The sequence below is a fragment of the Gopherus evgoodei genome, chromosome 13 (genome assembly GCF_007399415.2).
Source record: "Gopherus evgoodei ecotype Sinaloan lineage chromosome 13, rGopEvg1_v1.p, whole genome shotgun sequence".
Classification (NCBI taxonomy): Eukaryota; Metazoa; Chordata; order Testudines; family Testudinidae; genus Gopherus; species Gopherus evgoodei.
Window position 1 is genome coordinate 29654607 of NC_044334.1, and position 27738 is coordinate 29682344.

General features: G+C 56.2%; 1 protein-coding gene across 7 annotated transcripts in view; it reads right to left on the reverse strand.

Moving 5' to 3' along the window:
• LOC115661220 (trichohyalin-like) overlaps nucleotides 1-25228 on the reverse strand; it is a 57074-nt gene extending 31846 nt beyond the window's left edge. For 6 of the 7 annotated variants that reach the window (XM_030583564.1, XM_030583563.1, XM_030583566.1 and 3 more), the window contains exons 1-9: nucleotides 25158-25228; nucleotides 23440-23675; nucleotides 16919-16999; nucleotides 14364-14473; nucleotides 13662-13743; nucleotides 9278-10564; nucleotides 6739-6846; nucleotides 6146-6197; nucleotides 4169-4346 (exon numbers count right to left, since the gene is read on the reverse strand). In XM_030583564.1, coding sequence (XP_030439424.1) covers nucleotides 4169-4346; nucleotides 6146-6197; nucleotides 6739-6846; nucleotides 9278-10564; nucleotides 13662-13743; nucleotides 14364-14473; nucleotides 16919-16999; nucleotides 23440-23530 — 1989 coding nt within the window. In that variant the 5' untranslated portion in view covers nucleotides 23531-23675; nucleotides 25158-25228. The remainder of the gene's footprint in view (nucleotides 1-4168; nucleotides 4347-6145; nucleotides 6198-6738; nucleotides 6847-9277; nucleotides 10565-13661; nucleotides 13744-14363; nucleotides 14474-16918; nucleotides 17000-23439; nucleotides 23676-25157) is intronic. The other variant, XM_030583567.1, reaches the window with a different exon arrangement.
• Between the last annotated feature and the right edge of the window lie 2510 nt (nucleotides 25229-27738).

Consider the following 27738-nt stretch of genomic DNA (forward strand, 5'->3'; position numbering starts at 1 on the left):
GCAGTTTCTGATGCACTCGTTCCAAAGCCTGACTGCTTCTAGGCAAAGGGGAAGAGACCTTGCTCCGGCCTGTCTGTTTATGTAAAAGATTGTGGTGATATTGTCTGACATCACATGGACATGAAGAGATCAAATGAGCAGGAGAAGATCCCGCTTGCCAGGCGGGCTACCCTCAGCTGTGTAGATCAATGTGGGTCCAGGGACCCTGTTTATAGAGGCTGTTCAAGTTAGCTCCCCAGTCCATAAAAGATGTGTCGGTTATGATGGCAGAGTGACGAAGGGGACACCAACTCTGGCTCAATCCAGGTTCAACTGCCCGGTAAGAGAGGCAATGGCCCTGGCAGGAACAGTTACCCTGGTGTCGATGCACTCCCTGTCTGGTGAGTAGACAGACAGGAGCCCGGCTTGTAGGCAGCCTTGCTGAAGCCTGGCAAACGGTGTCACGTGGCTTAGAAGACAAAGGCACATCCTGACTACAGTCAGATTGCTCCTTAGCTGCCACCTGTCCATGGGGAGGAACGCTCTTGCTGCAAGGAGCCCAGTGTTACCACAATCAAGTTTATCCTCTGGGGGGGGGTTTACAAGGGACTGTTCTTTGTTCACATGTTTGCTATCAGGGCAAAGCCAAGACACACACCTCATGACTATGCCAGGGGCTAAGCCTCTCGACGCAGTATCCACTGTGTCCACCACAGCATGAAGGGAATCTTAGCCACTAACGTGACCTCTTCTAAGGGAGGCTGAACCTGGGCTCTGTCATCAGGGGGAAGCTTATCCTGAAAACTGGCCAGGCTGGAGTGACTGGTAAAATCCTATTCGCTAACAAGCCCTGATCATTAGCGATACAGAATTGCAGGGAAAGGACCTTTCTTCCCAACAGGTCCAACCTCATCAAGGCCTTATCAGCAGAGGTGGGTTTGGGATGATGCAATTTTGCTCTCTTCACAGCTGCCTGTAGCACCAGCGAGCTGGATGCTGGGTGGGAGAAAAGAAATTCTGCCCTTTGGCACAGACAAAACAGCCTCTCTCGGCGTTTTAGGCATGGGGGCGCGGGAGGCAGGGTTATGCCACACCACTCTGGCTGGCTCCCTGATGGCCTCGTTAACCAGATGCGCCACCTTGCTCAGACCTGTAGGCTGCAGAATAGCCAGGAGCTGGTGCGGGAAGTCCTGGACGTCCTCTGGAGGTCATTGGCTATCCTCCGAAGCAGCTCCTGGTACTGCCCATGGTCATTCAGTGGAGAGGGTGAGGATGAAGTGATGGCTTCAGCCAGAGATGAGAACAAGATTCCTGCCAGTACCTGCAAATTTGGGTCTCTGTGCTCCTCCTCGTACTCTGTCAGATCTGGTGAGTGCTGAGTAAGAGAGGTGTGGTAGGATTCATGGACAGATCCAAGGCATCTCCCATAGGGGCTCCAGGGGCCCCAGTATGGCCAAAAGGAGGGATCGACTAGGTGGGGGGACCCCACGGCATCGGGTACCAGTGGTCCCTGAGGAAGTCACATCAGGGAGGATGGGGCTCAGATCTCTGCGAGATGACTGACCAGCCAGAGCATCCGATTTCTCTGAGTCTGAGAACTGCTCTCCCTCCAGTGGTAGAGTGGATGGTACCAGAGGGTACATGCTCCTGCCTGGCAGCTGGAGAGGGGATGGCTCCAGTGACACCGAAGCAGGTTTGTCCTCTGGCACAGCAATGTCTCTCAGAAGGACTGGGTCAATGAGGAGAGGAGACTGGGGATAAGGGAAGAAAATATCCTCTGCTGTAACATAGGTGTCCAGACAACCCGGTGGTCAGGGCCAATGGTTCCAACATGCCCCAGGAAGCTATAGCTGGGCAGGGTCCTAGGAGGATGGGCCAGCACGGAGGAAGAAGCAGGCCCAACACTTCTGGATGGAGCTGGCAGGTTTCAGTCCTTGTGATTCACAGCCGGAGCCACCCAAGGTATCGACAGATCTTTCTTCTTCTGCACTTTACCCTCCAGCCTGGGGGTATTTCACGGTCCTGGACCCATGGGATTTGCATGTGAAGGCTTGTCCAGCCTAGGCGGGCTCGGGAAGGGATCTCTTCTTTTATGGACAGATTTGGGGGGATCTGATCATGAGAGTGCCCCTTAAACTCATGGGAAACTTGGGAAGAAGAATCCTGAGCTTAGCAGCTGTAGACTCTGTTCCTAAGCTCGTGCTCAGAGGGGCTCTGTTCATCCAATGGGGCAAATGTACAGGAGGATCTCCCTGGCCTGGATCAGAACGAGGCCTCATACAGTGTTTCTTTAATCTAAGCTCATGAGCTTGCCACGTTCGCAGCGGAAAAGAGTGACAGATGCTGCATTTTGCAGAATTTGTATCTCACCCAACCAGCAGAGACTGCACTGATGCTCGTCACTCACAGAGAAGGAGCGAGGGCAGGAGACACAATTCTTGAACCTGGAACCCTGGGCATAGTCCCAGGCTGCAGGGACGAAGTCTCCGGTGTGGGGGGAAAACTACCTACGCTAACTATCCTAAAAACTCTAGCTCCGCTAACATAAAAACTACAAACTATTTACAAAGTGATTAACCAAGTATTAAGAATAAAAGCTGGAGATATCTATGGACAGAGGCACTTCGACTCGGGCCAAGCGGCAGTGAGAAGGAACTGCAGAGACGTCGGCTCACGCTGCCTCTTGTGCCCTGGGCCGGGGCCACGAGGAGAACCACTATCGGACATGGCTTGTTAGAACTTCCAGACTCGGGCCCACGGCGTGCAAACACCCTATGACGAAGTGGGGGGTTTCCTTGGGGGTTTCTGTGTTTTCCAGTGGGTTGCATGCACAGGGGATGGGACTCAGTGACCCTGGGTGTTACTGGTTTAACGAGGAGAGGGGAGAGGGAGTTTGTTGTTACAGAGGACCGGAGAGAGACTCGGGACCCTGGCCAGTGGACTAGAGGATGGAGGCCCCAGTGACTGGTGACCCGGAGACCCAGCTCAGGAGACACAGCCGGTTCTGGCCAGTGGGAGGACAGTGGGCTGTGGAGAGAGGATCCGATGATGACCTGACTAGCCGATTCCAGCCAGAGGGGCCAGAGGAGGGCTGAGAGGAGATGAGGCCCAGGACTTCCTGTTTACTACCCTGTTTCCCTGGAGAGAAGACAATGGACAGAGGCAAGGGCTTGGGTTGGGGGATATCGGAGGCCCAGCTGGCTGCAGGGGAACTTTGGGCTGGAGAGGGGGAGCAGGCAGAGCCCACCTGGATGCAGGGGGACTGGGATATGCTGTGCTGAGAGAGGCCAGGCCTGAGGCCCTGAGAGTTTCCTGTGCTGTGTTCAACTCTCAATAAACCCTCCTGTTTTATGCTGGCTAAGAGTCACTCCGGGATAGAGAGCAGGGTTGCATCAACCCCTTCGGGGCTGGAGGTCCAGGGGGTCCAGAGCGCATGAACTCCCTGAGGGGGCCCACGGCAGAGACAGACGTGCTAAGGCTCAGAGAGCTGCAGCTCCAGGAGGTGGAGGTGCCTGACCCCGAGAGAGAGTGGACCCCCGAGAAGGGCTGTCACATTGAAAGGGGCACCCTCCCCACGGACCGCACGGGGCCATGAGTGGGCACGATCTGTGAGTCCGTGACACACCCCCATATGGGATACACACATGGACTAGCTCTAGCACCAGCATTTCCCATCTTTGGAGCACTAAATTCTGTAGCCTTGACTGCGTTCTTCCCATGCAGTTACTTTGGGTGGAATAATACTTAGCTCTGACATAACCCCAAAGGCTCCAGTGTTATAAAAGGGTGGGCAGCATGTTATCCTCATTGTAAACTAAAGGTCAGCGGGGTTAAGTAACTCGCCCAAGGCCATGTGGGGAGGAAGTGTCAGGAGTGAGACTGGAAGGCAGTCACCAGACCCCCAGCACCCTGCTCTTACTGCTGGACAACACTGCTACTGCCATGGTACAGGAGACAGGATTGCTATACTGCGCTTCTGGGGTTTCCTACATCGCTGGTGGGGTCGCTGCGCTTGCCTGGGTTTCTAGGGTCTTATGCAAGAGCTGCCTTGGAACAATTCTCTGCATTTACTGGTGTCAATTTCAGGCAACTCTGCTACCTGCCCCAGTCCCCACCTTGCAGCCCTATTTGCAGTGCAGCCACCATCCCAACACTCCTGGGAGAATCGCCCTCTGCCACAGGACAGCACCTGGTGCTCCGTGCAGGCCTCCTTCCTGGTACCCTCCCAGCTGGACACTGCCCTGCATGGCATTGAGCTCCACCTCACAGGGCTGCTGCTCCTCCAGTCGGCACTGCCACGAGACCACAGGAACTCTTCCTCCGCCTCCTCCTCTTCCTCAGTGACTGCACTGCTGGAGCCCAGGCACCTGTAAGAGCAGCAGCAGCTAATGCAGGGCAGAGAGGTCACCCCTTCTTCATGCCCAGCCTCCAAGTGCCTGGCGTTGGCAGGCTCTGCGCTCCAAGGGCAAGTGGAGGTGCCAGTGTCCTGTGCCTCAACTAAGGATCAACGCAAGGGGGAGTGTCCCGCCTGGGAGAACTGCAGCTGGCAGGGGGACTGTCAAAATGGCCCAGAGCTGCTGATGCGGGATTGGAGGGGACAGTGTCCTGTGCCTCAACTAAGGATCAACGCAAGGGGGAGTGTCCCGCCTGGGAGAACTGCAGCTGGCAGGGGGACTGTCAAAATGGCCCAGAGTTGCTGATGCGGGCCTGGAGGGGATGGTGTCTAGGACTGAAAGCTGGGGGAACCCACTCTGCATGAGCCAGTGGGATGACACTGCATTAGCTGGGGGACCTGGATGTGGGCTTGTGTCAGCAGCTCTTGACCATTTCAGAATTCACATCTCAGTGGGTGGCTCCCTGGAGCAGCTGAGTCGCCCCGGCCTGCTCAGACCAGGTTGTGGCTTTCAAAAAAACAACAACCCCAAAATGCAAGAGACTAACTGCAGGGTGCAGTGGAGCCTAGGACAGAATCCTGGTTTCCCAACCCCCTGCGCTAATCACTATATCATCTTGCTCCAATGCAGTCTCGCTGCCACTGCTGGAGGTCAGGGTGAGCAGAGACAGGCAGAATAAATGATGTGGAAAAGGAGTGAACAGCGAGGTGGCAAAATTTGCAGACAATACAAAATTACTCAAGACAGTTAAGTCCAAAGCAGACTGCGAAGAGTTACAAAGGGATCTCACAAAACAGTGACTGGGCAACAAAATGGCAGATGAAATTCAGAGTTGATTGTAATGCACATTGGAAAACATAATCCCAACTATACATATAAAATGATGGAGTCTAAATTGGCTGTTACCATTCAGGCGAGAGATCTTGGAGTCACTGTGGATAGTTCTCTGAAAACATCCATTCAATGTGCAGCAGAGGTCAAAAAAGCGAACAGAATATTGGGACTCATTAGGAGAGGGATAGAGAATACAACAGAAAATCTTATATTGCCTCTATATAAATCCATGGGATGCCCTCACCATGAATGTGTGGAGTTCTGGTCACCCCATCACAGAAAAGTTATATTAGAATTGGAAAAGGTTCAGAGAAGGGCAACACAAATGATTAAGGGGGATGGAACAGCTTCCATATGAGGAGAGATTAATAAGACTGGGACTGTTCAGCTTGGAAAAGAGACGACTAAGGGGGGGTATGATAGAGGTCTATAAAATCATGACTGGTGTGGAGAAAGTGAATAAGGAAGTGTTATTTACTCCTTCTCGTAACACAAGAACCAGAAGTCACCCAAAGAAATTAACAGGCATCAGGTTTAAAACAAACCAAAGGAAGTGTTTCTTCATGCAACGCACAGTCAACCTGTGGAACTCCTTGCCAGAGGATGTTGTGAAGGCAAAGACTATAACAGGGTTCAAAAAAGAACTAGATAAGTTCCTAGGGGCTAGGTCCATCAATGGCTATTAGCCAGTAGGGGTAGGGATGCAACCCCATGTCCCTGAACCTCTGACTGCCAGAACCACCTGGCATTGGCCAATGTCAGAGCCAGGACACTAGGCTGAGCAATACAGCCGTTCCTGTGTGCCTGTCTGCAGAGTTTGGCGTGGTACTGTGGCAGGTTGCAGTACCACAGGCAGCAGGAGCCCTGGCGTGAGTCTCCACAGGACCATCACTGCTTGGCATCGCACCAGGGGCCGAGCTGGTCTCATCAGCACTTACCCCAACGAGTCTCTCCGTGGGCAGCGGGGCCCCTTGGTGCTGCAGCCTGGAGCTGTTTGGAGAAGAGAAACATTGTGTCTCCACAGCAATAGTAGAGTAGCTCCTGGGAAAGCAAGTGCAGCCCAGAGCCAGCAGGAGGAGCTGTGGAGCCCTGTGGGGAGGCAGCAGGAGGAGCTGTGGGGAGCAGGGAGTCAGCCTGGACTTGGACTCTGAGCCACCCCACTAAGGCAATCGCCCCTAACAGTATGTGGCTAACGCAGCACGTGTGGAGGGGGGGGCAGCAGCTGGGATCCCAGCAGCAACGTGTGACTGCTGGGGGCAGAGTGGGGGGGCAGGGTGCATTCCGCAGAGAGAACAAAGCAGGCACAAACAGTCACCTGTGGGTGGGACGGGAACAAGAGGGAGCGGAGCCCACACAGCTGCAAGGGGCAGGTCCATTCCCACACCCCCAAAGCAGCTCCATCGCCCTGCAACAGCGAGAGCAGGGCCGGGGGCAGAGAGAGGCTGGTCCGAAGGAGACACAAGGGGGATTCACTGTGGGCACCGAAGAGCCCCCTGGGGAATGGCTGTCTGGCTGAGCCCTGGAGCCATACCTCTCTGGCAGCCGACGGCCTTGCGGAGGTGAACCTGGACTGTCTCCGTCCTCACCGAGTCCAGGTCACTGTCGATGGTGACGGTGTCAAAACTGGTGACGGGGACGCCTGAAAGAGGATGAAGGATGGAAGAGATGACAAACCCAGCTGACCCCAGAGTGAGGGGGGTTTCCCTGCCTTCGTCTTACCAAACTGAACCTGTGATCAGGGGTGACTCCCCTGTTCTCCCAGCCCCAGCCATGATGCAAACCCAGAGGCTCTGTCCTCTCCCAGATCCTGCATTTGTTCCACCTTCCCTGCAGTGACAAGGAGCACAGGCATCTTCCAGGGTGTGGAACCAGCAGGCGAGGCCGGGACAGGATCACCCATTTTCCAGGAGAGAGGCAGATCGATGGGCAGACCCAGGATTGGGGACAGGACCCAGCACTTTCCCCATGAAGCAGCAGCCAGCCTGCAGCTCCTCTTACTAGCCACATGCTTGTACTTGCAGGACCCTGGATAGACCTCGTCCCAAGCTGGGCTCAGGCTGCTCTGCCTCTCACGCCCCTCGGAGGCGCCCACCTCTGGGTCAGGACCTACAGAGAGGGTGAGAACAGGAGCCAGTAGCCAGGGACTCCTGGAAGGCACATGCACTCCTGCATCCTGGGTTGGGCGGGTGTGTGTGTTGGGGGGGGAGCAGAGCTGCTGGTGGCACAGGCCCACCGGCCCCAGAGCAACCAGGGACCAGGCACTCAGCATGAGGAAGAAAAGTGATCAGGAACAGTCAGCATGGATTCACCAAGGGCAAGTCATGCCTGACCAACCTGATTGCCTTCTCTGACGAGCTAACTGGTTCTGTGGATGTGGGGAAAGCAATGGACATGTTATTCCTTGACTTTAACAAAGCTTTTGATACAATCTCCCACAGTATTCTTGACAGCAAGTTAAAGAAGTATGGGCTGGAAGAATGGACTATAAGGTGGACAGAAAGCTGGCTAGATCATCGGGCTCAATGGGTAGTGATTAATGGCTCCATCTCTAGTTGGCAGTCGGTGTCAAGTGGAGTGCCCCAAGGGTCGGTCCTGGGGCCGGCTTTGTTCAATATCTTCATCAATGATCTGGAGGATGGTGTGGACTGGACCCTCAGCAAGTTTGCAGATGACACTAAACTGGGAGGAGTGATAGATACGCTGGAGGGTAGGGATAGGATACAGAGGGACCTAGACAAATTAGAGGATTGGGCCAAAAGAAATCTGATGAGGTTCAACAAGGACAAGTCCAGCGTCCTGCATTTAGGACGGAAGAATCCCATGCATTGTTACAGACTAGGGACCGAATGGCTAGGCAGCTGTTCTGCAGAAAAGGATCTAGGGGTTACAATGGACAAGAAGCTGGATATGAGTCAACAGAGAGCCCTTGTTGCCAAGAAGGCTAACAGGATTTTGGGCTGTATAAGTAAGAGCACTGTCAGCAGATCGAGGGATGTGATCATTCCCCTCCATTCAGCATTGGTGAGGCCTCATCTAGAGTACTCTGTCCAGTTTGGGGCCTCACACTACAAGAAGGATGTGGAAAAATTGGAAAGAGTACAGTGGAGGGCAACAAAAATGATTAGAGGGCTGGAGCACATGATCTACGGGGACAGGCTGAGAGAACTGGGCTTGTTTAGTCTGCAGAAGAGAAGAATGAGCCGGGATCTGATAGCTGCTTTCAACTACCTGAAAGGGGGTTCCAAAGAGAATGGATCTAGACTGTTCTCAGTGGTGGCAGATGACAGAACAAGGAGTAATGGTCTCAAGTTGCAGTGGGAGAGGTCTAGGTTGGATATTAGGAAACACTATTTCACTAGGAGGGTGGTGAAGCACTGGAATGGGTTCCCTACGGAGGTGGTGGAATCTCCTTCCTTAGAGGTTTTTAAGGCCTGGCTTGACAAAGCCCTGGCTGGGATGATTTAGTTGGGGATGGGTCCCGCTTTGAGCAGGCAGTTGGACTAGATACCTCCTGAGGTCCCTTCCAACTTTGAGATTCTATGATCCTATGAGGCACCAGGCTGAATGTCCAGGCAAATCGGGGGCCAGGAGGAACTCTCCCCTCAGCACTGAGCAGGAAGAGTCCATGGGAATGGGGGGGGTGCCCCAAGGGGTGGCGCTGTGACCAGGACCTGCCCATCCCCTTTGACCGACTGGCCAGGTCCCCAGGGGCTTTGCTGAGCTTGCACGGATGCCAGTGATCACTGGGAATGTGACACTCCCCGGGGAGTTTGTCAGAGCCCTAATGAGCCAGGAAGAGTCCACGAGAGCTTCCATCATCTCACCGCAATGGCCAATGCCGCCCCCACTGTGCTGTCACAGCGTCGTTCCCACCCCCTGTACTGTCACTGCTCCCCCAGGTGATGATTCCAAGCTTCCCAGCCACGCTGATGCCCTCCTCCCTAGCTCAGCGATGAGCGTTTTCTCCCCACATACTCAGTTCCATGGTGACAGGGGTAGAGGGACAAGCCAGCCCTAGTTCTGGAGCCAGCCGTCTCCATGGTTCTTTCAGTTCCATTCTCCAGACTTACACAGTGTCAGGCCACGAGTTCCCCTCTCCGCTGGCCCAGCCTGCAGCTCCCAGCTCCGCCAGGTTCCCTCCCTGCCTCCGCTAGCCACAGCATGAGTGATGCCCCTTCCAGACAGTCTCTGGGGAATCACTGACCCCTGTTGCAGCAGCTCTGGGGCCTCCCTCTCAGGATCTCCTGAACCAACCCCACCCTGCATCACCACGCAGCCATCACTAACCACAGCTGGGGGTGTCTGGGCGCTTTCAGGGCTACTAGCCAGCTGTGTTGTGGCACTAAACCCTTGCAAAGCTGAGCTCTGATCTCCCAGCTTCTCCGGGGGCAGCCTTTGGTCGGGGCAGGGGGATGCTATTAGCTGGGGGCTCTTCTCCCCTTTGGAAGCCAGGGAAGGGCTGCCGTAGGCTGCTGTGGGTGCGAAGTGAGAGGGACTGTCGGACCAGATGTGTCCATATGCAGTTTGTCTCCTCCCGGACGGACTCGGAGCTGTCCTCACAGGGTGGGACTCTCTGGCCCAGGCTCTCGTGCCGGCACCAGCACCCAGATCTCTGAATGGCTGGCTGGGACACAGCTCCTCCACGAGCAATGGGCTGCTGAAAGGTAGGGAGTTTTCCCTGGAGTTCTGGCCCCATCTGGAAGAGCCCTCCAGGAGCCAAGGAATGCTTTCCTCTGAGGTCTCCACCCGCTCAGGCAGAGCTAGTCCAGGAGCCCGGCCTCCTGTGCCGCTGGCTTTTCCCATGTCTGTGCTGCTTGGGGTGTCTATGGTGTTGCTCCGGCTAAGCCTGGATATCCTGCCCCCCAGAGACTCCAGGCTCTCTCTCCTGGTCCTAGAGCTCAGGGACTGGGGTCCTTCCATGCTGCTGGACAAAGCCAGGGCTGAGTTCTCTTCTAGCCCCTCCTCAAACCGCTGCAGGATGTGCTGTCTCCTCACTGTACTGAGCATGAAGCCCTCTGCAGCAGGCCCACACGCCTCCACGGTGGGGCAGAGACCAGCGGGCCTGGCTTTGATTCCCGTGATGTGCCCTTCTTCAGCAGGGTCTCTGGCTGGGAAACTCCCAGCTGGCACATCCTCTTCCTCATCAGAATTCACCAGGGGGTCGACCATGCCTTCCCGAAACCTGGCAGCAAAGTCCTCCGTGCAGATGGAATTCGAGTCACTTCGGTCCCCCAGGGTCTCCGGGGCTTGCTTGGAGCCAAGGAGATGCATCAGCCTCCAGCCGTACTCCTCCTTCCGAGAGGAGCTGGCTTCGCCCCAGGAGGTGCCGTCCTGGTTTGCACAGCATCCTTCCATCTCTGCACAGGGGAGGGAAGTAAACAAAGAGCTGTGAGTTCCTCCCCAAACCAGCATTACTGCCAATGAGCCCCGTTGGGGGACGCCGAGGGGCAGAGAAGCAGTAGATTGCTCGATGACACACAGGAAGCCAAAGGCAGGAACAGAACCCAGGTCTCCGGAGTCTCCTGCCACGTCCTACCCATTGGATCATGCTCCCTCCATCACCTGCCTTCTCTCTGCAGGGGACTGCACCTGCTCACTGCAGGATGCTCACACTTTCCTCTGAAGCATCTGGTGCTGGGCACCCACAGAGACAGAATGCTGGTCAAGATGAACCTTTGCTCTGATCCTATATGGATATTCATTTGCTCCTATTTGCCATTTTAAAGCTTATTTGGCAAAGACTCTGTTCTGGCGGGTGGCAAACCATACAATCCTCCTCCTCCGCTTTTTCTTGTTCCTTTCTAGAAGCGTTGCGGTAGCCCACTCATGAGAACCCATCACCGCAGTGTCTGGGAGCCAAACTACACCTTCCAAGTCGAACCACTTGGTGTTGGCCACCCATGGTTTCCCTGCTCCTTTGTGGAGTGTGTCTTGCACACATGGGACGGGTATTAAGGGAAGGGGCTGGGAAAGCTGGGCACCATAGGCCGGCGTGTGGGAAAGCAGCTTCTAGCTTTGGTTGTCTCCAGTTTTGAGTGCCAGCATGTCAGCCAAAATCCCCCGTCACCACCGCATGCATCCCAGCAGCATGGCCGCCATCTTGGAGACCTCCTTGGAATGGAGGAGTCTCCCTCCAGGGACTGTCAACATCACTCAGTCACCTCTAGGGGTCACTATCTGGTAACACAAGCTCCTACCCCCAACAGGGTCTGTTCCCATAGGGAAGGGCTCGCTATGGGGGGCAGATCAAGGCCCAGGGCTTTGCCACTGGGCCCCTGTAACTGCTCAGATTTCGTAGCCTGCACAGGACCCATTGCACCCCGAGCCTCCCGTCCAGTCAGCATGTCACGAACATGTATTTTGGCCAATCATGGCCTAGGAATAGCAAAGCAAGAGTTTTATTCCTATGAAGCTTGTATTCCAACCAATTCTGTTGCACCTTTCTCCACAAGCTGCTCCTGCGATTGGCTATTCGCTTCAAAGACCCGCTCTCAGTTAACCCCTTAGTTCCACTGTGACACGTGTTACATGGCCACCCCACCGCCAGCAGTGACCCCCTGCTCAGCGACCACCCCTCTCTGCTCCCCCACCAGCTCCTCACCCTGGCTCTGTCCCACTTACACACACTCCATCCCAACACACTGTTCCAGCGCCCCCGCCCGCCTCTCTTCCCAGCTGCCCTTTCCCTCCCTTCACCTCCTGAAACAATACAGGGCTGAAGGGGTCAAGAAGCATCCCAGCCAAGCATCAGGCTGTCAATGGGCCAAATTCAAACTTCTGTTGGCTTCAATGCAGTTACACCAGTTCACCCGGCTCTGCATGGAACCCGTGCCCCTTAGCCGAGCCCTTGATCTGCATGTCAAGGGGAAAACTGAGTGACAGCAGCAACACAGTCCTGCAGAGTGTGAATGACAACACAAGCCCTTGCTTCTCCTTCTCCGAGCAGCCCAGCACCCCTGCCAGCCTAGCCCAGCGACCCCTCCCCTGCAGACACACCCAGCTGCCCTCCTGGAGTGGGGCTGAGCAGAGACTGGCTGCTCTGGCGATCACTGTGATGTCACAAGCAGAGGACTGTGACATCAGGCAGAGAGCAAATGAGACCTATCAAGACGCAGATCAGAAAATTATTTGGCCCAATATTATTGAGACTTTATTTCCCATACAAGACCACAGCTGTTTGGCAGGGCCCCGCCTTGCTGCAGAACTGGACTCCAGCAGTGAAGCTTTCATTTAAAAAATAAGTTCTGATTGCCAAGAAAACCTTCCAAACATGAACCAGGTGTGACAGGTGCAACTGAGCCTGCCTGAGTCTGCAGAGAGCCTGACACCAGAGCACCAGGAGGTGTGAACTGCCCTAGTTCCTCATGTGGATGAGGTACTACCTCTGAAGTTAATGCCCATTTAAATGGTCACTTCGTTAACTAGTTCACTGCTGCTTGTTTTAGCAAAACCAGCTATCTGATGCAACAACCACAACATCCCCAACTGGCTCCCACACCGATACCTTCCCTGACCCCACGCCCCCTCCTTCGCTGCCAGAACCTCCCTCCCCCAACAAAGTTGATGATGCAGTTATGTGTTTTCAGTTCAAAATCTTGCAGCGTGCTCAGAATTCAAGATTAGGGGGCAGTTTAAAATAAACTGAATTAGAAAATGGATTAAACTGCGGGGGGGCTGCACTCCTGAGCGCTTCATTCGATTTCAGATTTAATTCACTAGAAACCTCAGTTGCTCTGTTTATCAGAGGCTTGCAGCAAAACTCCCACTCTGTGTATCAGAGGATGGCAAAGTCCACATGTCTTGCGGGAGGATTGCGACTCCGCACATGGGGCCTGGCTGGTAGAGAAGGCAGAACTGCTTCTGGTGAAATGGCCCCAGAGCTCAGAGCAAAAGCCTGACCCTTTGCTGAGACTGAAAAACCTTCCTCATGCCAATTCCTTTTCACTTTGCAGCAAACCCTGGACGTGCATGACTACAGAGGGGACTGGAAGTAGCAAGATACAGTGCGACAGGCTGTTTGGGCAACATTAGGGCCTGAAACAAAGCAGGAATCTGACCAGAAAGCCCGTCCTGAGATGGGCACAGCCCAACTCTGCAGCTCCAAGAGGGAGGGGTTTGGGGAAGCACCTGTATTTCTGAGCTGTCTCTGAACAGAGCCTCTGGGCTTCCCCATCAACAGCTGCTCTCTAGCCAGCTTCCCCTCGCTGGGGGGTTTGCCCCTCCACAAAACACACCAGGAACACACTCGTCCTATCATTCACTCACCCTGTCCAGTGCCGAGTCTGACCCTTTGGCCTTCACTCCCATCCCGTTTTTATATCTGTTGCCCCAAGTACTTTGCAGCTTTCTGGCCTCGTGGCCCCTCTCCTCACTTTATGGGGGGGGGGGGCTTTAGTTTTGGGTGGGCCTAGGTCCACCCCCTTCCGGAAACAGGCTGGTCCATTGCTCACTCACCTGCTGTCCAGGAGGCCTTGGGGGAGCATTCCAAGGAGGTGTCTCCATTCATGCAACCGCCTGCGACTCCTGCACCAGGGCCCTGCACAGGAGAAGGGAAAGAAACAGATAATGGAGCAGCTGCAGGCTACACGTGTCCCTCGCCTGCTTACGCAGCGTCCAGAACAGTGTAAAACAAACCCATTCGGCACAGATCCACCTCACACCAGCCAGGTGGCCGTGTCCCAGGCAGGCACCACACACATTAGCTGGGCAGCCGAGTCCCAGGCAGGCACCAACCCATGCCAGCCAGGTAGCCAGGTCCCCTGGCAGGCACCACCTCATGCCAGCCAGGTGGCTGAGTCCCAGGCAGGCCCTACCCCATCCCAGCCAGGTGGCCAGGTCCCCTCAAAGGCACCACACCACAACAGCTCGGCAGCCAGATCCCGTGGCAGGGACCACTTCACACCAGCTGGGGGGCCAGGTCCCCTGGCAGGCACCACATCAGCTGAGCAGCTTGGTCCCCAGGCAGGCCACACCCCAAGCCAGCCAGGTGGCCAGGTCCACTGGAAGGCACCAGCTCACACCAGCCAGCTGCTTGGGTGGTCGGTGCATAAGCTGAATCCTGAGACCGATCCTCCAGACCTGCCACATTTCAGACGCCTCCCCTGACCCACAGCAGTGGCCCCTTCCTCAGAGCTTCCCCCAGCCCCTCCCACGCACCAGCAGCTGGCTGAGCTGAGCGTCGATGGAGTCCAGTAGGGAATCGCATTGGTCCTTTGCCCGGGCGCCTGCAGTCTCAGGACAGGACGGCGGCTCCGCTGTCTCCAGATCTGCAGGGGTAGCAGCTTCTGGTCAGTACCCACATACCCAGCAGACCAGACAGGGACAAACCTTGCAGCCCCGTGGCTTTAATCCCCACCTGTCCTGCAGGGAGAAGCTCACGCCATGGCCTCCACACCCCTGAGCAGGGGAGCTCTTAGGGCTGCCTCTGTCTAGGTGCATCCACATTTCCAGCTCCTTGGGCACGTTTTCCTAATAACCAGAGCAGAGTGAACCAGAGATCGGCATGTATCTGCATGTTCTGCACATGTCTGTGCGTGTGTGTTTGTGCATGTGTGTGCATGCGCCTGCAGAATCAAGCTAGGAGCCACACAACTGGAAAGTAAATCTAAGAGGCTAAAGGCTTTTCAGTGAGATGTGGGTATGTGATGTCTCTGGCAGGCAGCCTGCAGCTCCGCATTAGCATTACAAGGTTTTCATACAAGCCACGTTAGGCCAGCATATGGAGCAGGAAATCCTGTAGGCTCCCTGTAGCAGAGTGGATCTCTGCTCCTGCCCTGAAGGGGTTAAAAACAGCCCTGGAAAGGGGCTGGGGCTGGAGAAAGCAGCCCTTTTAGGCTGGGCTGATTGGGGAAGTGGCTGCAGCTGGAGGCCATGCCCCAAACTGAGTGACAGGGCCTAATAAGAAGGCCAGGGAAGCCAAGGGCAGACAGTTTTCCTCTGCCTGTAGAGGGAGAAGGGCCTAGCTGTATAGAACTGACAAGGTACCTTGAGTGGAGCAGGGCTGGGGAGCTCCTGCCTGGAAAGCCCCAGGCTGTGGCCTAGAGTTAGGCCAAGAGGTACTGGGGTTGCAGGGTGCAACCCAGGGGTAGGCTAAGGCAGTAGGTCCAACCCCCTTTGCTGGTGATGAGTGGCTGATACTGTAGTCTGCCCCAGGGTGTGGGGCTAGACAATGACTGGCAGTAGCCTACACTGAGGCAAAGTGGGGATAGAGGGTGGGGGGTTCCCAGGGAGGAGAAACTCCTAAGAAAGAGGAAGGGGTCACTGCCAGGGGACAGAACCCCACATAAAAGGGGCACTGGTGTCCAGGGAGGGACATGGGGCCTGTAGCCAAAAGGCAGATCACTGGCCTGCAGAGGGTGCTCTGAGCTGGAATTTGAGCTAATTCCCAGGATGACCAGTAGTAGGTGCCATGGGGGTGAGTCATGCCCCGGTTACACTCCCTGATTGGTTTTCCCATGCAGATGGAGTTTTCTTTACTTATTTATAGGACTCCTGCTAGCTTGGAATTTGAACATTTCCAACTGTAAGCAGAAACTGCCAGACCTTCCCTTCCACCACATCCCTTTCTCAGTGCCCTCGGCTTCCCCCTCTCTCTGCATCGGCTCAGCCGTAAGTTGCTGGGAAGGGTGTTGCCTTCTGCTGCACAAGCAGCAGGGGTGGCTCACACGCTGCGATTTGATGGGATCACACGAAACCCATGAGGAGTAGAAATGTGCAGGTCTGTGGTGATAAGGCATGAAAAAAGCAGCAGGACTCCTGGGTTCTACTCCCAGTTCCCTCACCACATAGAGGATGACAAGAGCATTTGCCCCCCTTCCCAGAGCAGCGTGCGGGCTGATGGATTAAAGGGCAGACACACACCGTCAGATGAAATGCACAAGAGGCTGTGCTGAGCCAATGGGCTGGAGTCACACTGTTCTCCCACCAGTCCTCCAGACTGTGGGTGTGGGTGTGCAAACACCCCTCCCTCCCAGAGGGCCATGCAACATGCCATGCAGCTCCAGCTCTGAGATGCCGTCTCGCTGCCCCGGCTCATGAGCTGATGCGGAGACCATCAGCTCCTCTGCCCCACTACAGCAGCCAAAGAGACGCAGCAGTGGGTGGCATGTTATAAGGAGTCATCAACGAAATGCTGTGATCTCATGTGAAACCCCTCGGGGATGGGGGCAGCCAGACAGGTGTTTGCATGTGTATAATTTTAGCCTTGTGTTTGTGTGCACTTGGAGATGAGTTCTGTGTGTGTGTGCACGTGGGCATGTGCATGTGTGTCCACGTGCTGGGGGGTGAGCTCTGTGCATGTGTGGTCATGTGTGTGTGTGTGCACTGACAGGCGAGCTGTGGTTGTGATCTCAACTGTAATACAATCAAATGAATCCCAAACCCTGCCCCTTTCTTTGTGCACCCTCGGCTGTGGCACGTGGCCATGTGCCCGCTGTGCTCTGCTCTCAGCTGGGTGCTCTTGGAGGGGAGCTCGCTGGGCTGAGGGTTTCAGGCTCTGGGGCTGCCACCCTAGCACCTTCCACCATCTCCTGAATTCGCTTAAGGAAACAGAGTTAACTGGAGCTGGAAACGTCCATGCCCCGGGCATCACCGCCCACCATTGACTGGCCATTGAGCAGGGCAGCATCCCTAGCTGGGCACTACCGGGTGTGTGGGAGCTCTGTGCTGGCACAAGGAAGATGTAAATCCCCACCCGCCAGCCACGCCCTTACTGTATTTGGTGCCATCCTCCTCCTCCTCTTCCAGGGTAGCTCGGCTCCCTTCCAGCTCCATGTTGGTCACGCTGCCTGGTCCTGGAACACAAAAGCACAGCAGCAAGTGGGTCACTTTCCCTCTGTGCTGCCCTGGGGCAAGTGTCTCTGGGGACCTTCCTGCCGCAGCTCGCTCCTGCCACTGCTGAGAGCAGCCTCATGCTCTGCAGTGACCAGACTTAGCGCACGTGGGCATGTCACCCTCTATTGGCCACCGAGGGCACATGCCAGCCTGCTGCTAACTCCCACCTGCAGAAGTTCCCCCGAGCTCCCATGTTAGATGCTTGTGTTTGGTGCAGAAGCTCCTGAGTTCACTGCCTGTGACAGCCATGACCAGGGCCGACAAGAAGGGGAGGAAGCCGGTACAAATTCCCAGGGTCTGGTGGTCCAGAAGGGGGTCTGGGGCCTGGCTTTCCCGCTTCATTGGCCCTGTTTAGCCAGTCCACCCTTGCTGGGGGGGCCTGAAAAAAATGTTTCACCAAGGCCTGAACCCGCTCTCGATGGCCCTGGCCACGACTGTCAGTACGGATACAGCTCCGGTCGCCCAGCTATGACCTGGGACACTCCAGCTGCCTCTTTCCCAAGACTGGAGGCACAGAAGCCAGAAAAGGGTCACGTGCAGCATGTGGCAAGGTCAGAGGAAATCATTCAAATGTAGGCTTAAGTTCTCAAGAGGAACCAGCAATTGGGGGCTCAACCAGAGACACCTCAAAGGGGGGTGGAGTTTTACTGAGCGCAGGCTCAGCACTTCCTGGAACTCATACCTGTGTGGGGTGGCTCATGCTGGGCCCCAAAAATCAATGGTCTCTTTTGAACACTTAGGCCATAGCAAACTGAACTAGGACTGTGCACCGCGGCCCTCTGCTGTATGGACTCAAAACTGTTCACTTGTGTGTCACAGCTCCCAAGATGGGGAACAGCTAAGGGAGAGTCTCCACTAGCGGCCCCCCCAAATTATGAGATTGATTTACAACAGTCATTGTGTGCTTGAAGGGGCATGTCTGTTTAGTTGCCTTTTACAGCCATTTTCAGTTTTTTCTCTGTCATCAGAAAGGCAAGAAACTGACGTCTTTTAAATGAAAGATGAAATTTTCACATCATCACCTGACTCCGGGAGCTGGGGCTTTAAGGAAAACAAACGTATCGTGAAAACTGAGAGTTGGTGACACTGCAGACAGCCTGTCCGCTAGGCAGGAAATGAGGTCTCCACACACAGTGCCAGCTTCTCCCCTGCCCTGCCAGCCCAGACTGTTCCCGCTCACTGAACACCAACAGGCTTCTCAGCGTCAGTATGTCTAGGGCACATGTGGCTGGGCAGGGAGATCTGTCCAGACCTGCCCTGCCCGACAGTGCAGCTCATCCAGTATCTCAGCCTGGCAGAGGCTTCGCCCAACTCAAGAGTCCCCGGAGCTAGGTGCTAACTCAGCAGTGGCACCGTGGGCCAGGGTGGAGGGGAGCAGAACCTGGTGACAGTATGTCTCTGGCATGCTGCCTGAACAGGCCCCTGTGCAGAGATGCCAAGGAGCAGGAGGCAGCAGGGTGGCAGACTCATCACATGGCTGGGTTTGAGAAACACACTATGCTAGGGGAGGGTTTCTAGTGGTCACAGCACAGGGGGCAGGTGGACTCAGCCCAGCATTGAGGACTGCCCAGGAAGCCTTATGGGGCCCTGTTAGCACAGCAGCTGCAACCCCTTTAGCAGTGGGGACTGATGGGCACTGGGGAGGAAAGCGCAGGCTGGGAGGAAGCTGGTACCCTCCGGACATGGAGCCGATAACTGTTCGTGTCCAACCAGCACATGGGGGCTGGGGAGCTCTCCTAGGAGGCAGGTTTGGGGCAGGTGCACCGCTCAACGGGCAGACACACAAGGCCAGACACCATCGTGTAACTGGACAGAGCTCCACTGACATGCCCAGAGCTGCACCAATCCCACCTGCACAGGTTGGCCCAGCGCCATTTTGGCTCTGGGATCAGTAACAACTCTCCATTTTGGTAGCAGGAATGAGACAGGTCAGCGAATTTATACCCACACAGCTCTGCCAGCCCCTCAGTCCTGACCCACAGCCCCCCCCAACTCTTCCAGTCCTGGGCTCCCCACACACAGCTCTGCCAGCCCCTCAGTCCTGACCCACAACCCCCCCCAACTCTTCCAGTCCTGGGCTCCCCACACACAGCTCTGCCAGCCCCTCAGTCCTGACCCACAGCCCCCCCCCCAACTCTTCCAGTCCTGGGCTCCCCACACACAGCTCTGCCAGCCCCTCAGTCCTGACCCACAGCCCCCCCCCAACTCTTCCAGTCCTGGGCTCCCCACACACAGCTCTGCCAGCCCCTCAGTCCTGACCCACAGCCCCCCCCCAACTCTTCCAGTCCTGGGCTACCCACACACAGCTCTGCCAGCCCCTCAGTCCTGACCCACAGCCCCCCCCAACTCTTCCAGTCCTGGGCTCCCCACACACAGCTCTGCCAGCCCCTCAGTCCTGACCCACAGCTCCCCCCAACTCTTCCAGTCCTGGGATCCCCACACACAGCTCTGCCAGCCCCTCAGTCCTGACCCACAGCTCCCCCCAACTCTTCCAGTCCTGGGATCCCCACACACAGCTCTGCCAGCCCTTCAGTCCTGACCCACAGCCCCCCCCAACTCTTCCAGTCCTGGGCTCCCCACACACAGCTCTGCCAGCCCCTCAGTCCTGACCCACAGCCCCTCCCCCAACTCTTCCAGTCCTGGGCTCCCCACACACAGCTCTGCCAGCCCCTCAGTCCTGACCCACAGCCCCCACCCCTGCTCTTCCAGTCCTGGGCTCCCCACACACAGCTCTGCCAGCCCCTCAGTCCTGACCCACAGCCCCCCCCCAACTCTTCCAGTCCTGGGCTCCCCACACACAGCTCTGCCAGCCCCTCAGTCCTGACCCACAGCCCCCACCCCTGCTCTTCCAGTCCTGGGCTCCCCACACACAGCTCTGCCAGCCCTTCAGTCCTGACCCACAGCCCCCACCCCTGCTCTTCCAGTCCTGGGCTCCCCACACACAGCTCTGCCAGCCCCTCAGTCCTGACCCACAGCCCCCCCCCCCCGGCCACTCTTCCAATCCTGGGCTCCCCACACGCAGCTCTCCTGGTGTTCCTCAGTCCTGACCCACAGACCCCCGATATTCCAAACCTGCCCTCCCAGCTCTGCCGATGCTTTTCAGTTCTGCCCTGCAGCCCACCTGCTATGTCAGATTTGGGCTCCCATGCACACAGCTCTGCTGATGCCCTGAATTCCCACCTTGCAGCCCCCCTCCCGCACACTACGTCAGACCTGGGGGTCCCTCTCCCTGCTAATGCCCTTCAATCCCTCCCACAGCCCCTTCCTGCCACACCCCAGAGGTGTGTCCCTTCCTCGCCCCCCTCTGTCAATGCCCCTCGATTCCAATTCAGAGCTGTCTCCGCTATGCCAGCCTGACGCTCCCCCAGCACTGAGCTCTTCCGATGCACTTAGTGCCAGCGTTCAGAGGTGCGAGCCAAGTGACTGGAAGAGTGGAGGGCGGGTGGGGCTGTGGGTCAGGACTGAGGGGCACTGGCAGAGCTGTGTGTGGATTCGGGTGAGCCTGTGCAGCGGCTAATCACCAGCGGATGCACAAACACCCACAATCAGTTTGCTCAGGGCAGCGCCACGACCCTGCACTTCCAAGACTCCCTCGTTCGAGGCACGTTCCATGGAAAGCATGTGGTGACAGCTAACACGCAAATGATCAGTGTCCACCTGAGGACTGTCACCTGATGTCCCCAAAAGAGAGACCCCGGCGACCAGTCCTTCTGTGCAGTAACGCCCTGCGGGCCTATGGCTGGGGCAGCCTTGACACTGTGTCTCCTGGCTCACCCACCGGGTGGGATGTTCAGGAGAGTGAACTCTGCTCCCAGACACAGCAGAGCGTCTGAACGTCCCAGCTCTAAGTGTTGCACAAATCTCACAAAGTTCCAAAAGCATCAGAAAGTCTGACTCTTACTACGAGAGTGTTCCCTCTGCTCCAGTCTGGCGACTGAGAGAGGTGACGCTGGCAGACCCGGTGCCAGTTCTTTCCAAGGCTTTAGGCCTCAGCTGAGCACTGGCAAATTCATTGCTGGAAAGCAGTCTGGTTCCCCTGCGTGGTAGTATGATGAAGATGGGTATTGGACTTACAACAATGGGTTAAGACTTTGTGAAATCTTGTAAGTTGCTGCAGGCATTAATCTCCTGGATCATTTCTTTAACACGTGCTAGAAGGTAATATTTAAGTTTTTGCTTTGTAACTGTAAAGAATGTTTGCTCTGACACTGAAAACTCAGGCAGGAGGGATCGTCTCCTGTCCATCAAGAAGGCCTATCAAAACTAAACACAATACAAAGACTTTAATGGCCCCTGCACAAAGAGGCTACGTGCAAAAGGACTTGTCCCATCAGCGTGAATTCTGGAAGCCGCCAAGAAAATTTTACAGCTTTTGCTGTTTGGACTCTCACAGGGTCAGAGCTATGAAATAGAAGCAGAGAGCCCCAGTTGTACCTTGGGTTGGCCCTAAAAGACGTTCAGGACTGACGGATTACTACAACCTGCCACCTTTTAAACAACAGACTTGTGTGTATATGTTACCTGCTTTAACTTTGTGACAACTCTCATGTCTTTTCTTAGTTAATAAATCCTTAGCTGGTTTACTATAGGATTGGCTATGCGTGTTTTCTTTAGTGTGAGATCTGAGGTATCAATTGACCTGGGGTAAGCAGCTGGTCTCTTGGACTGGAAACAACCTGAATATGTTGTGACCTTTGGTGAATAGCAACCATCTATCACTACGTCCAACTTGCCAGGGAGGCAGATAGTCTGGAACGCCCATAGGGACCGTCTGTGACCCCGGGCTGTTAAAGCACTTTGGGAGTTCACACGTTAGTGGGTTGGTGAAATCTAACTACAGAACATATGGCCAGTTTGGGGAGTCTACCCTGCTCCTTGTCAGTCTGCCCCGAGGTTGGTTCTCACGGTCATGAAGCCCTCCAGACAGCCTGACAAGTGAGCCCTTACGCTGTCAGGTAGCAGGGGAGTTGGAAATGCTGCAACGCTGCAAGATTGGCTTCTCTCACAGAAGGGGTTACACTGTCACGAAGATACCGAGCTGTGTGTAGTCTCGTTAGCAGTCGGCATATCTAACCTCGTGCTGGCGGAGCATGCTGCACTGACAGCGATGGAGCCCACCGAGGGCAGAACTGGCAGCATATGGGCAGCCGCAATGCAAACCTCCACCACCTTGCTCTGTCAGTGAGCATCAGCCTGCGCTACGTCAGACTAGGGGAGCAGGGAGCTCAGTCAGTCCCCTCGGAGCCCAGCCAGCCCTCGGCCTCTCTGCTGAGGCTGCCAGCAAGAGGAGCTAATTGCATGGATGGTTTCTGGGATGGGGACAGCAAGGAGCTGGACTGAGACCCACCATATGGCGTGAATGGTAACAGCACTGGCTACTGCCGGCCCTAGGCTGGATCTGAACCAGGGCCCTGGGGATTAAAGACTCCCCCCCTTCTCAGTCTCATCCCTACAAACAGACTCTGATGGGAGCTGGGGACCATTAACTGCTGCTGTTACCTTGGCACTGGCTTATGGGCTAATTGGAGTGAGCTCAGAATTCGGGGTGCACATGTTGAGCAGACACCTCCATTACTGAGCAGATTTCTGTCCTTCCTGCCAGTGACTCTAGTCAGTCTCTGCTCTTTGATTTGTCACCCTGCAGTTTTCAGGGAGCTCTTAATATTAGGTACAATTTGCCTTTGTCCTCCCAGTAGAGTGACCAGATGTCCCGCTATCTGGGGCTTTGTCTTATATAGGACCCTATTGCCCCCACCCCGCTCCAGATTTCTCACACTTGCTATCTGGGCACCCTACTTCCCAGACAGAGGAATATTCAGGACAGGAACTGACTCCTCTTAGCATATGAGAGTTGCTATAAAATCATCCAAATCTCCCCAGTTACACTCTGTAGGCTCCGTATTCAGGAGAGATACCATTCCAGTTCAGCACATACACCAGTTCTAACTGATGAGCTGTGGGGAGAGGCTCCATATTTAGGAGAGATACCATTCCAGTTCAGCACATACACCAGTTCTAACTGATGAGCCATGGGGGGAGGCTGGCCCAGGGGCCAGTTCCAAAGCAAATACATTTGAAGATTTCCATACACAGAGCTGTGATCACGCAGCAGTTCCCAGTCTTGCTACAAAAGGCCAAGGATGTGTGAGAGAGGACAACCAAAGATCTGTTTGTGGACTATGCTTGACAGCACCTGCTCCTGTCATATGGTGTTTAACCAACGATCCCGTTGCTTCTGCCCCCACAGGGAGAATCCACATTTCCTGCTCTGCTTTCACCCTTGAGTGGCCAATTGCCCAGCAATGGGGCTGGGGTCCTGCAACGGCTAAGAATCAGTCCAATGCAAGAGCTCCTGCCCCTGGTGAGCGTGCTGAGAGAGGCTCAACCCAAGTGCCCATACCTTTCTCACGTACACTGGGCACAGGATGGAGGATAGCATTCCAAAGGCAGATCCGCACACAGGCATCATGGGAGCAGCCGACCACACGCATGCAGGGGTGGTGAGGAACCCACAACCCTCTGTGGAAGGAATGGAGCCAGGGCACCCAAACTTTGCCCAACCTGGAGCCATCCCGGCACCTCGGCAGGTATCTGGGAAGTGGGAACACTCATGTGGCTGTAAATGGTGCCTGCATCCTGCAGGGACGGGTGGTGAAAGAGGAACACAATGAGAGCTGGAGCTGGTGTGCCATTTACCCTAGAGCAAAGTGAGTGTTCAGTGGGTGTATCAGCATGGGCAGGGGGCGGGCGGGCTAATTTAGTGGCATGTTACATCCCTTCTGCACACAGGCAGAGGGGTCACCAAGCTATGGGCTGGCTGGGGAGAAGTGAGCCCCTAGAGAGAGACCCAGAGGTTCATGCTGCCCTCGCTAATGGCTGGCAAGGGAGCACTGCATACTGGGACCAGTCCCCTCCTCATCTCACATGGGACAGCACAGACTCTTATGTGGGTGCTGGGCTCCCCAGGGTTAGGGCACCCAGCTGAGGGGCCCCATCAAGGCTCCAGGTCCCAGGACAGTGGGTGCTCCCAGGGGGCCGGCCAAGGGCAGGGGCTCCGGGTCCCGGGGTCAGGTGTTCCCAGGGGGCCTGGCCCAGGGCTGAAGCTCTGGAGTCGGGGGTTGGGGGAGATGCTCCCAGGGGGACTGGCCCAGGGCTGAAGCTCTGGGGTCGGGGGAGATGCTCCAGGGTGCCTGACCCAGGGCTGAAGCTCTGGTGTTGGAGGAGATGGGGCCAGGCCTGGGCAGGGGCTCTGGGTCCTGGGTGGGCAGGTGCTCCCAGGGGCCCCAGCCCAGGACTGAAGGTCAGGGGGTTGGGGGAGATGCTCCCGGGGGCCTGGCCCAAGGCAGGGGCTCCAGGGTCGGGGGAGATGGTCCCGGGGGGATGGCCCAGGGCTGAAGCTCTGGGGTCGGGGGAAATGCTCCCAGGGGGCCCGGCCCAGGGCTGGGGCTCCGGGGTCAGGGGAGATGATCCCAGGGGGCCCGGCCCAGGGCAGGGGCTCCAGGGTCGGGGGGAGGGGGAGATGCTCCCAGGGGGCCTGGCCCAGGGCTGAAGCTCCGGGGTCGGGGGAAATGCTCCCAGGGGGCCTGGCCCAGGGCTGGGGCTCCGGGGTCGGGGGAGATGCTCCCAGGGGCCGGCCCAGGGCTGGGGCTCTGGGGTCGGGTGAGATGCTCCCAGGGGGCCTGGCCCAGGGCAGGGGCTCCAGGGTCGGGGGAGATGCTCCCAGGGGGCCTGGCCCAGGGCTGAAGCTCCGGGGTCGGGGGAGATGCTCCCAGGGGGGCCGGCCCAGAGCTGGGGCTCCTGGGTCTGGGGAGATGCTCCCAAGGGGCCTGGCCCAGGGCTGAAGCTCTGGGGTCTGGGGAGATGCTCCCAAGGGGCCTGGCCCAGGGCTAAAGCTCGGGTCGGGGGAGATGCTCCCAGGGGGCCCGGCCCAGGGCAGGGACTCCAGGGTCGGGGGGAGGGGGAGATGCTCCCAGGGGGCCCGGCCCAGGGCAGGGGCTCCGGGTCCCGGGGGAGCGAGTGCACCCCCCAGGTGTGCGGGGAGCAGGGCCCTTCTCGGGCTCCTGCCCCAGATGCCCCGGGTCCGATCCAGCCCCTGCAGCGGGGGAGGGTCTGACTCACCTGCCCGGGAGGGGGTCTGGCTCCGGGGCAAGCGGCTCAGCTGGGACCGGACCCGGCCAGGCGCTTTGTAGCGACTCTGGAACGCCCCGGCCGGGGTCGCGTAGCAACCGTGGAACGCGGCGGCCCCTCCGCGTTCTCATTGGTGGACGTGTGTAGCCGCTGCCTAGCGACGGCGCGAAGCGGAAACTTACGAGAGGCGGCGGGAAGCCAAGCGGGCCGCGAGCGGAGGCTCGAGCGACCCAAACCGGGAGACCCGGGCGCCGGCTGGGACCCTCCGTCCTCCTCAGCCGCGACGCGCCTCCCCCAGCCCCGCCGCCGGGGCACTGCAGACCCTCCCCTACTGGGGCTCTTCTCTTCTCCACCCCAAGCCAGGCCAGGCCAGGCCAGCCCAGCCCCCAGGACACCGCTGGGGACCAGTCCGGCCCATGGCACCTACTGGGGCTCCGACTGCAGGGAACCCCAAGGGCCAGGTGGCAGGATCCTGCCCCGCATAAAAACCAGAGTCAAACTGTGGCTCACCAGCCCCTGCAGTTCCTGAGTCACAGCCTGGGGGCAGGGAATAGACCCAGCATCAGCGAGGAAGAACCAACCCCCCAGGAGGGGCCTAGCCCACGTTTGTTCAGGGTCTGCTGCCCCGAGCTCAGTCCTAGGGTGACCAGACAGCAAGTGTGAAAAATCGGGACACAGGCTGTGGGGTAATAGGAGCCTATATAAGAAAAAGACCCCAAAATCAGGACATCTGGTCACCCTACTCAGCCTGAACTCCACACACAGGAAAACGAAGTCCCTGGCTCAAGGAGCTTCCAAGTCTAACCAGCCACCAACAGCAGGGCCCAAATGTATATGACAGGCCCAAGGCACAAACCATAACCAGAGCAGAGGTTTTAAAAACAAGTATTATCTGTCTTGTAATACTCTGTTCCTTGGGCATTGGGAAACTACCAGTGCTGTAACATCTGTGATTGTGGGAAACTTTTGTAATGTTTTGTATGAATCTTATGCATGCCTGAGTTTCCCCTATGTGATGCCTGGTTAACTGGGTGGTGGGAAAAGGTTGTTTACTCTTTGCAGTGACCCAGAGATACAGGCATGACTGACTGGGGCCTGGAGCCCATGCCCATGGAAAGCTCGAAAAAGGCAATATGGCCACTCCAATTGCCCAGATGTTTGGTACCTAGCAACTAATGACCATGGAGGGTGACTCCTCCATAGGAAGCCAGTTGGGTGTGGCCTGCTGGAGAACAAAGGGCTAATGAGGATGGTGAGGTGACAAGGTTTGCCCTGGAACAAGAACAAAGGACAGAGGAGGGATCAGATGGGCTTGTTAAGTGTTGGGCTGCTAGAAGTGGGAGAGAATTCTCTGGACTGAGATTCAAGAGGAGGGTCTGAGAGGGCTCTGGGCTCAGGACTCACCCAGATGGACTTTGCTGTAACCTTTCATTCTCTATTAACTAAGGACGTTCTATGCTGTGTTCTAGACATCTAATAAACCCTTCTGTTCATACAACACCAGCTGAGAGTCACTCCAGATTAAGGAAGTTGGGGATGCAAGGTTCCCTTTGGGAGTGAAGTCTCCCCCAGGTGTCCAGTCCAGGTGGATTTGCTGAGGGGAGCTCACGGCATGAAGCAAGGGTGCTGAAGGCTCCAAAGTTCAGTCCCAGGAGGCGGTGAAGCCAAGGGGCGAGAGACTGTGCCCTAAGGGGGTTGACACACTGAAGGAGGCTCTCCTGGGGGCTGTTCCAGAGCTGTGCGAGAGCACCACATCTGTGGATCCTTGACAACATCAAAGTGCAGTTCTGCTGTCAGATGCAACTGCAAAATGGCATCGGTTCCAAGGTCAGAAAGGGCCTGGCCTCCTGTGTAACATGGAATTTCCCTGAAACAATTCCTGTTGGAAATGGGACATGATCACTGCTCATATCTGCTGCTTCACGGGCTGGCTCAAATAAGCTCATTTCATGAGGAAAAAGACTTTTCCCAAGTAACAGCCTTGAGGTCAGAGAGTCACATTGGGCTCATTCTGGTTGGGACATCATCAGCGGCAAGAACGGAATCAGTCTCCTCCTTTCCCAGCCCCAGGCTCTGCTAAAATATCTGCGGGGAAAATATTTTTGTCACTCCAGCCAGCAGATCCGACTCTGATACACAAAGTGAGCAGGTCGGATGGGTAAGGAAGCATGACCCACCTGACCAAGAGGGAAGGAGCATTTTCACCAACCCAGTGAGGAGGGCGTTAAACTAGGTTCAAGGGGGGGCATGTGACAAAAGCCCAAAGGTGACCCTAACAGAGGGCTAGTTGTGTGTGGGGGGTCAGACATGGAAAATTAGAATAGGGTCATTGGAGGAGCAAGTGGGAAAATCTGTTCAACATCTTACATGTTTATGCACAAATGCAAGGAGTATGTGGAATAAATAAGGAAGAACTGGAAGTATTAGTCCATAAGCTACATTATGACTTAATTGGCATCACAGGCTTGATTGGATAAATTTAATGTCTGGAACATTGATATAGAGGGATATAGCTCATTCTGGAAGGACCGGCAGGGTAAAAAGGGAGGAGGAGTTGCATTATATATCAAGA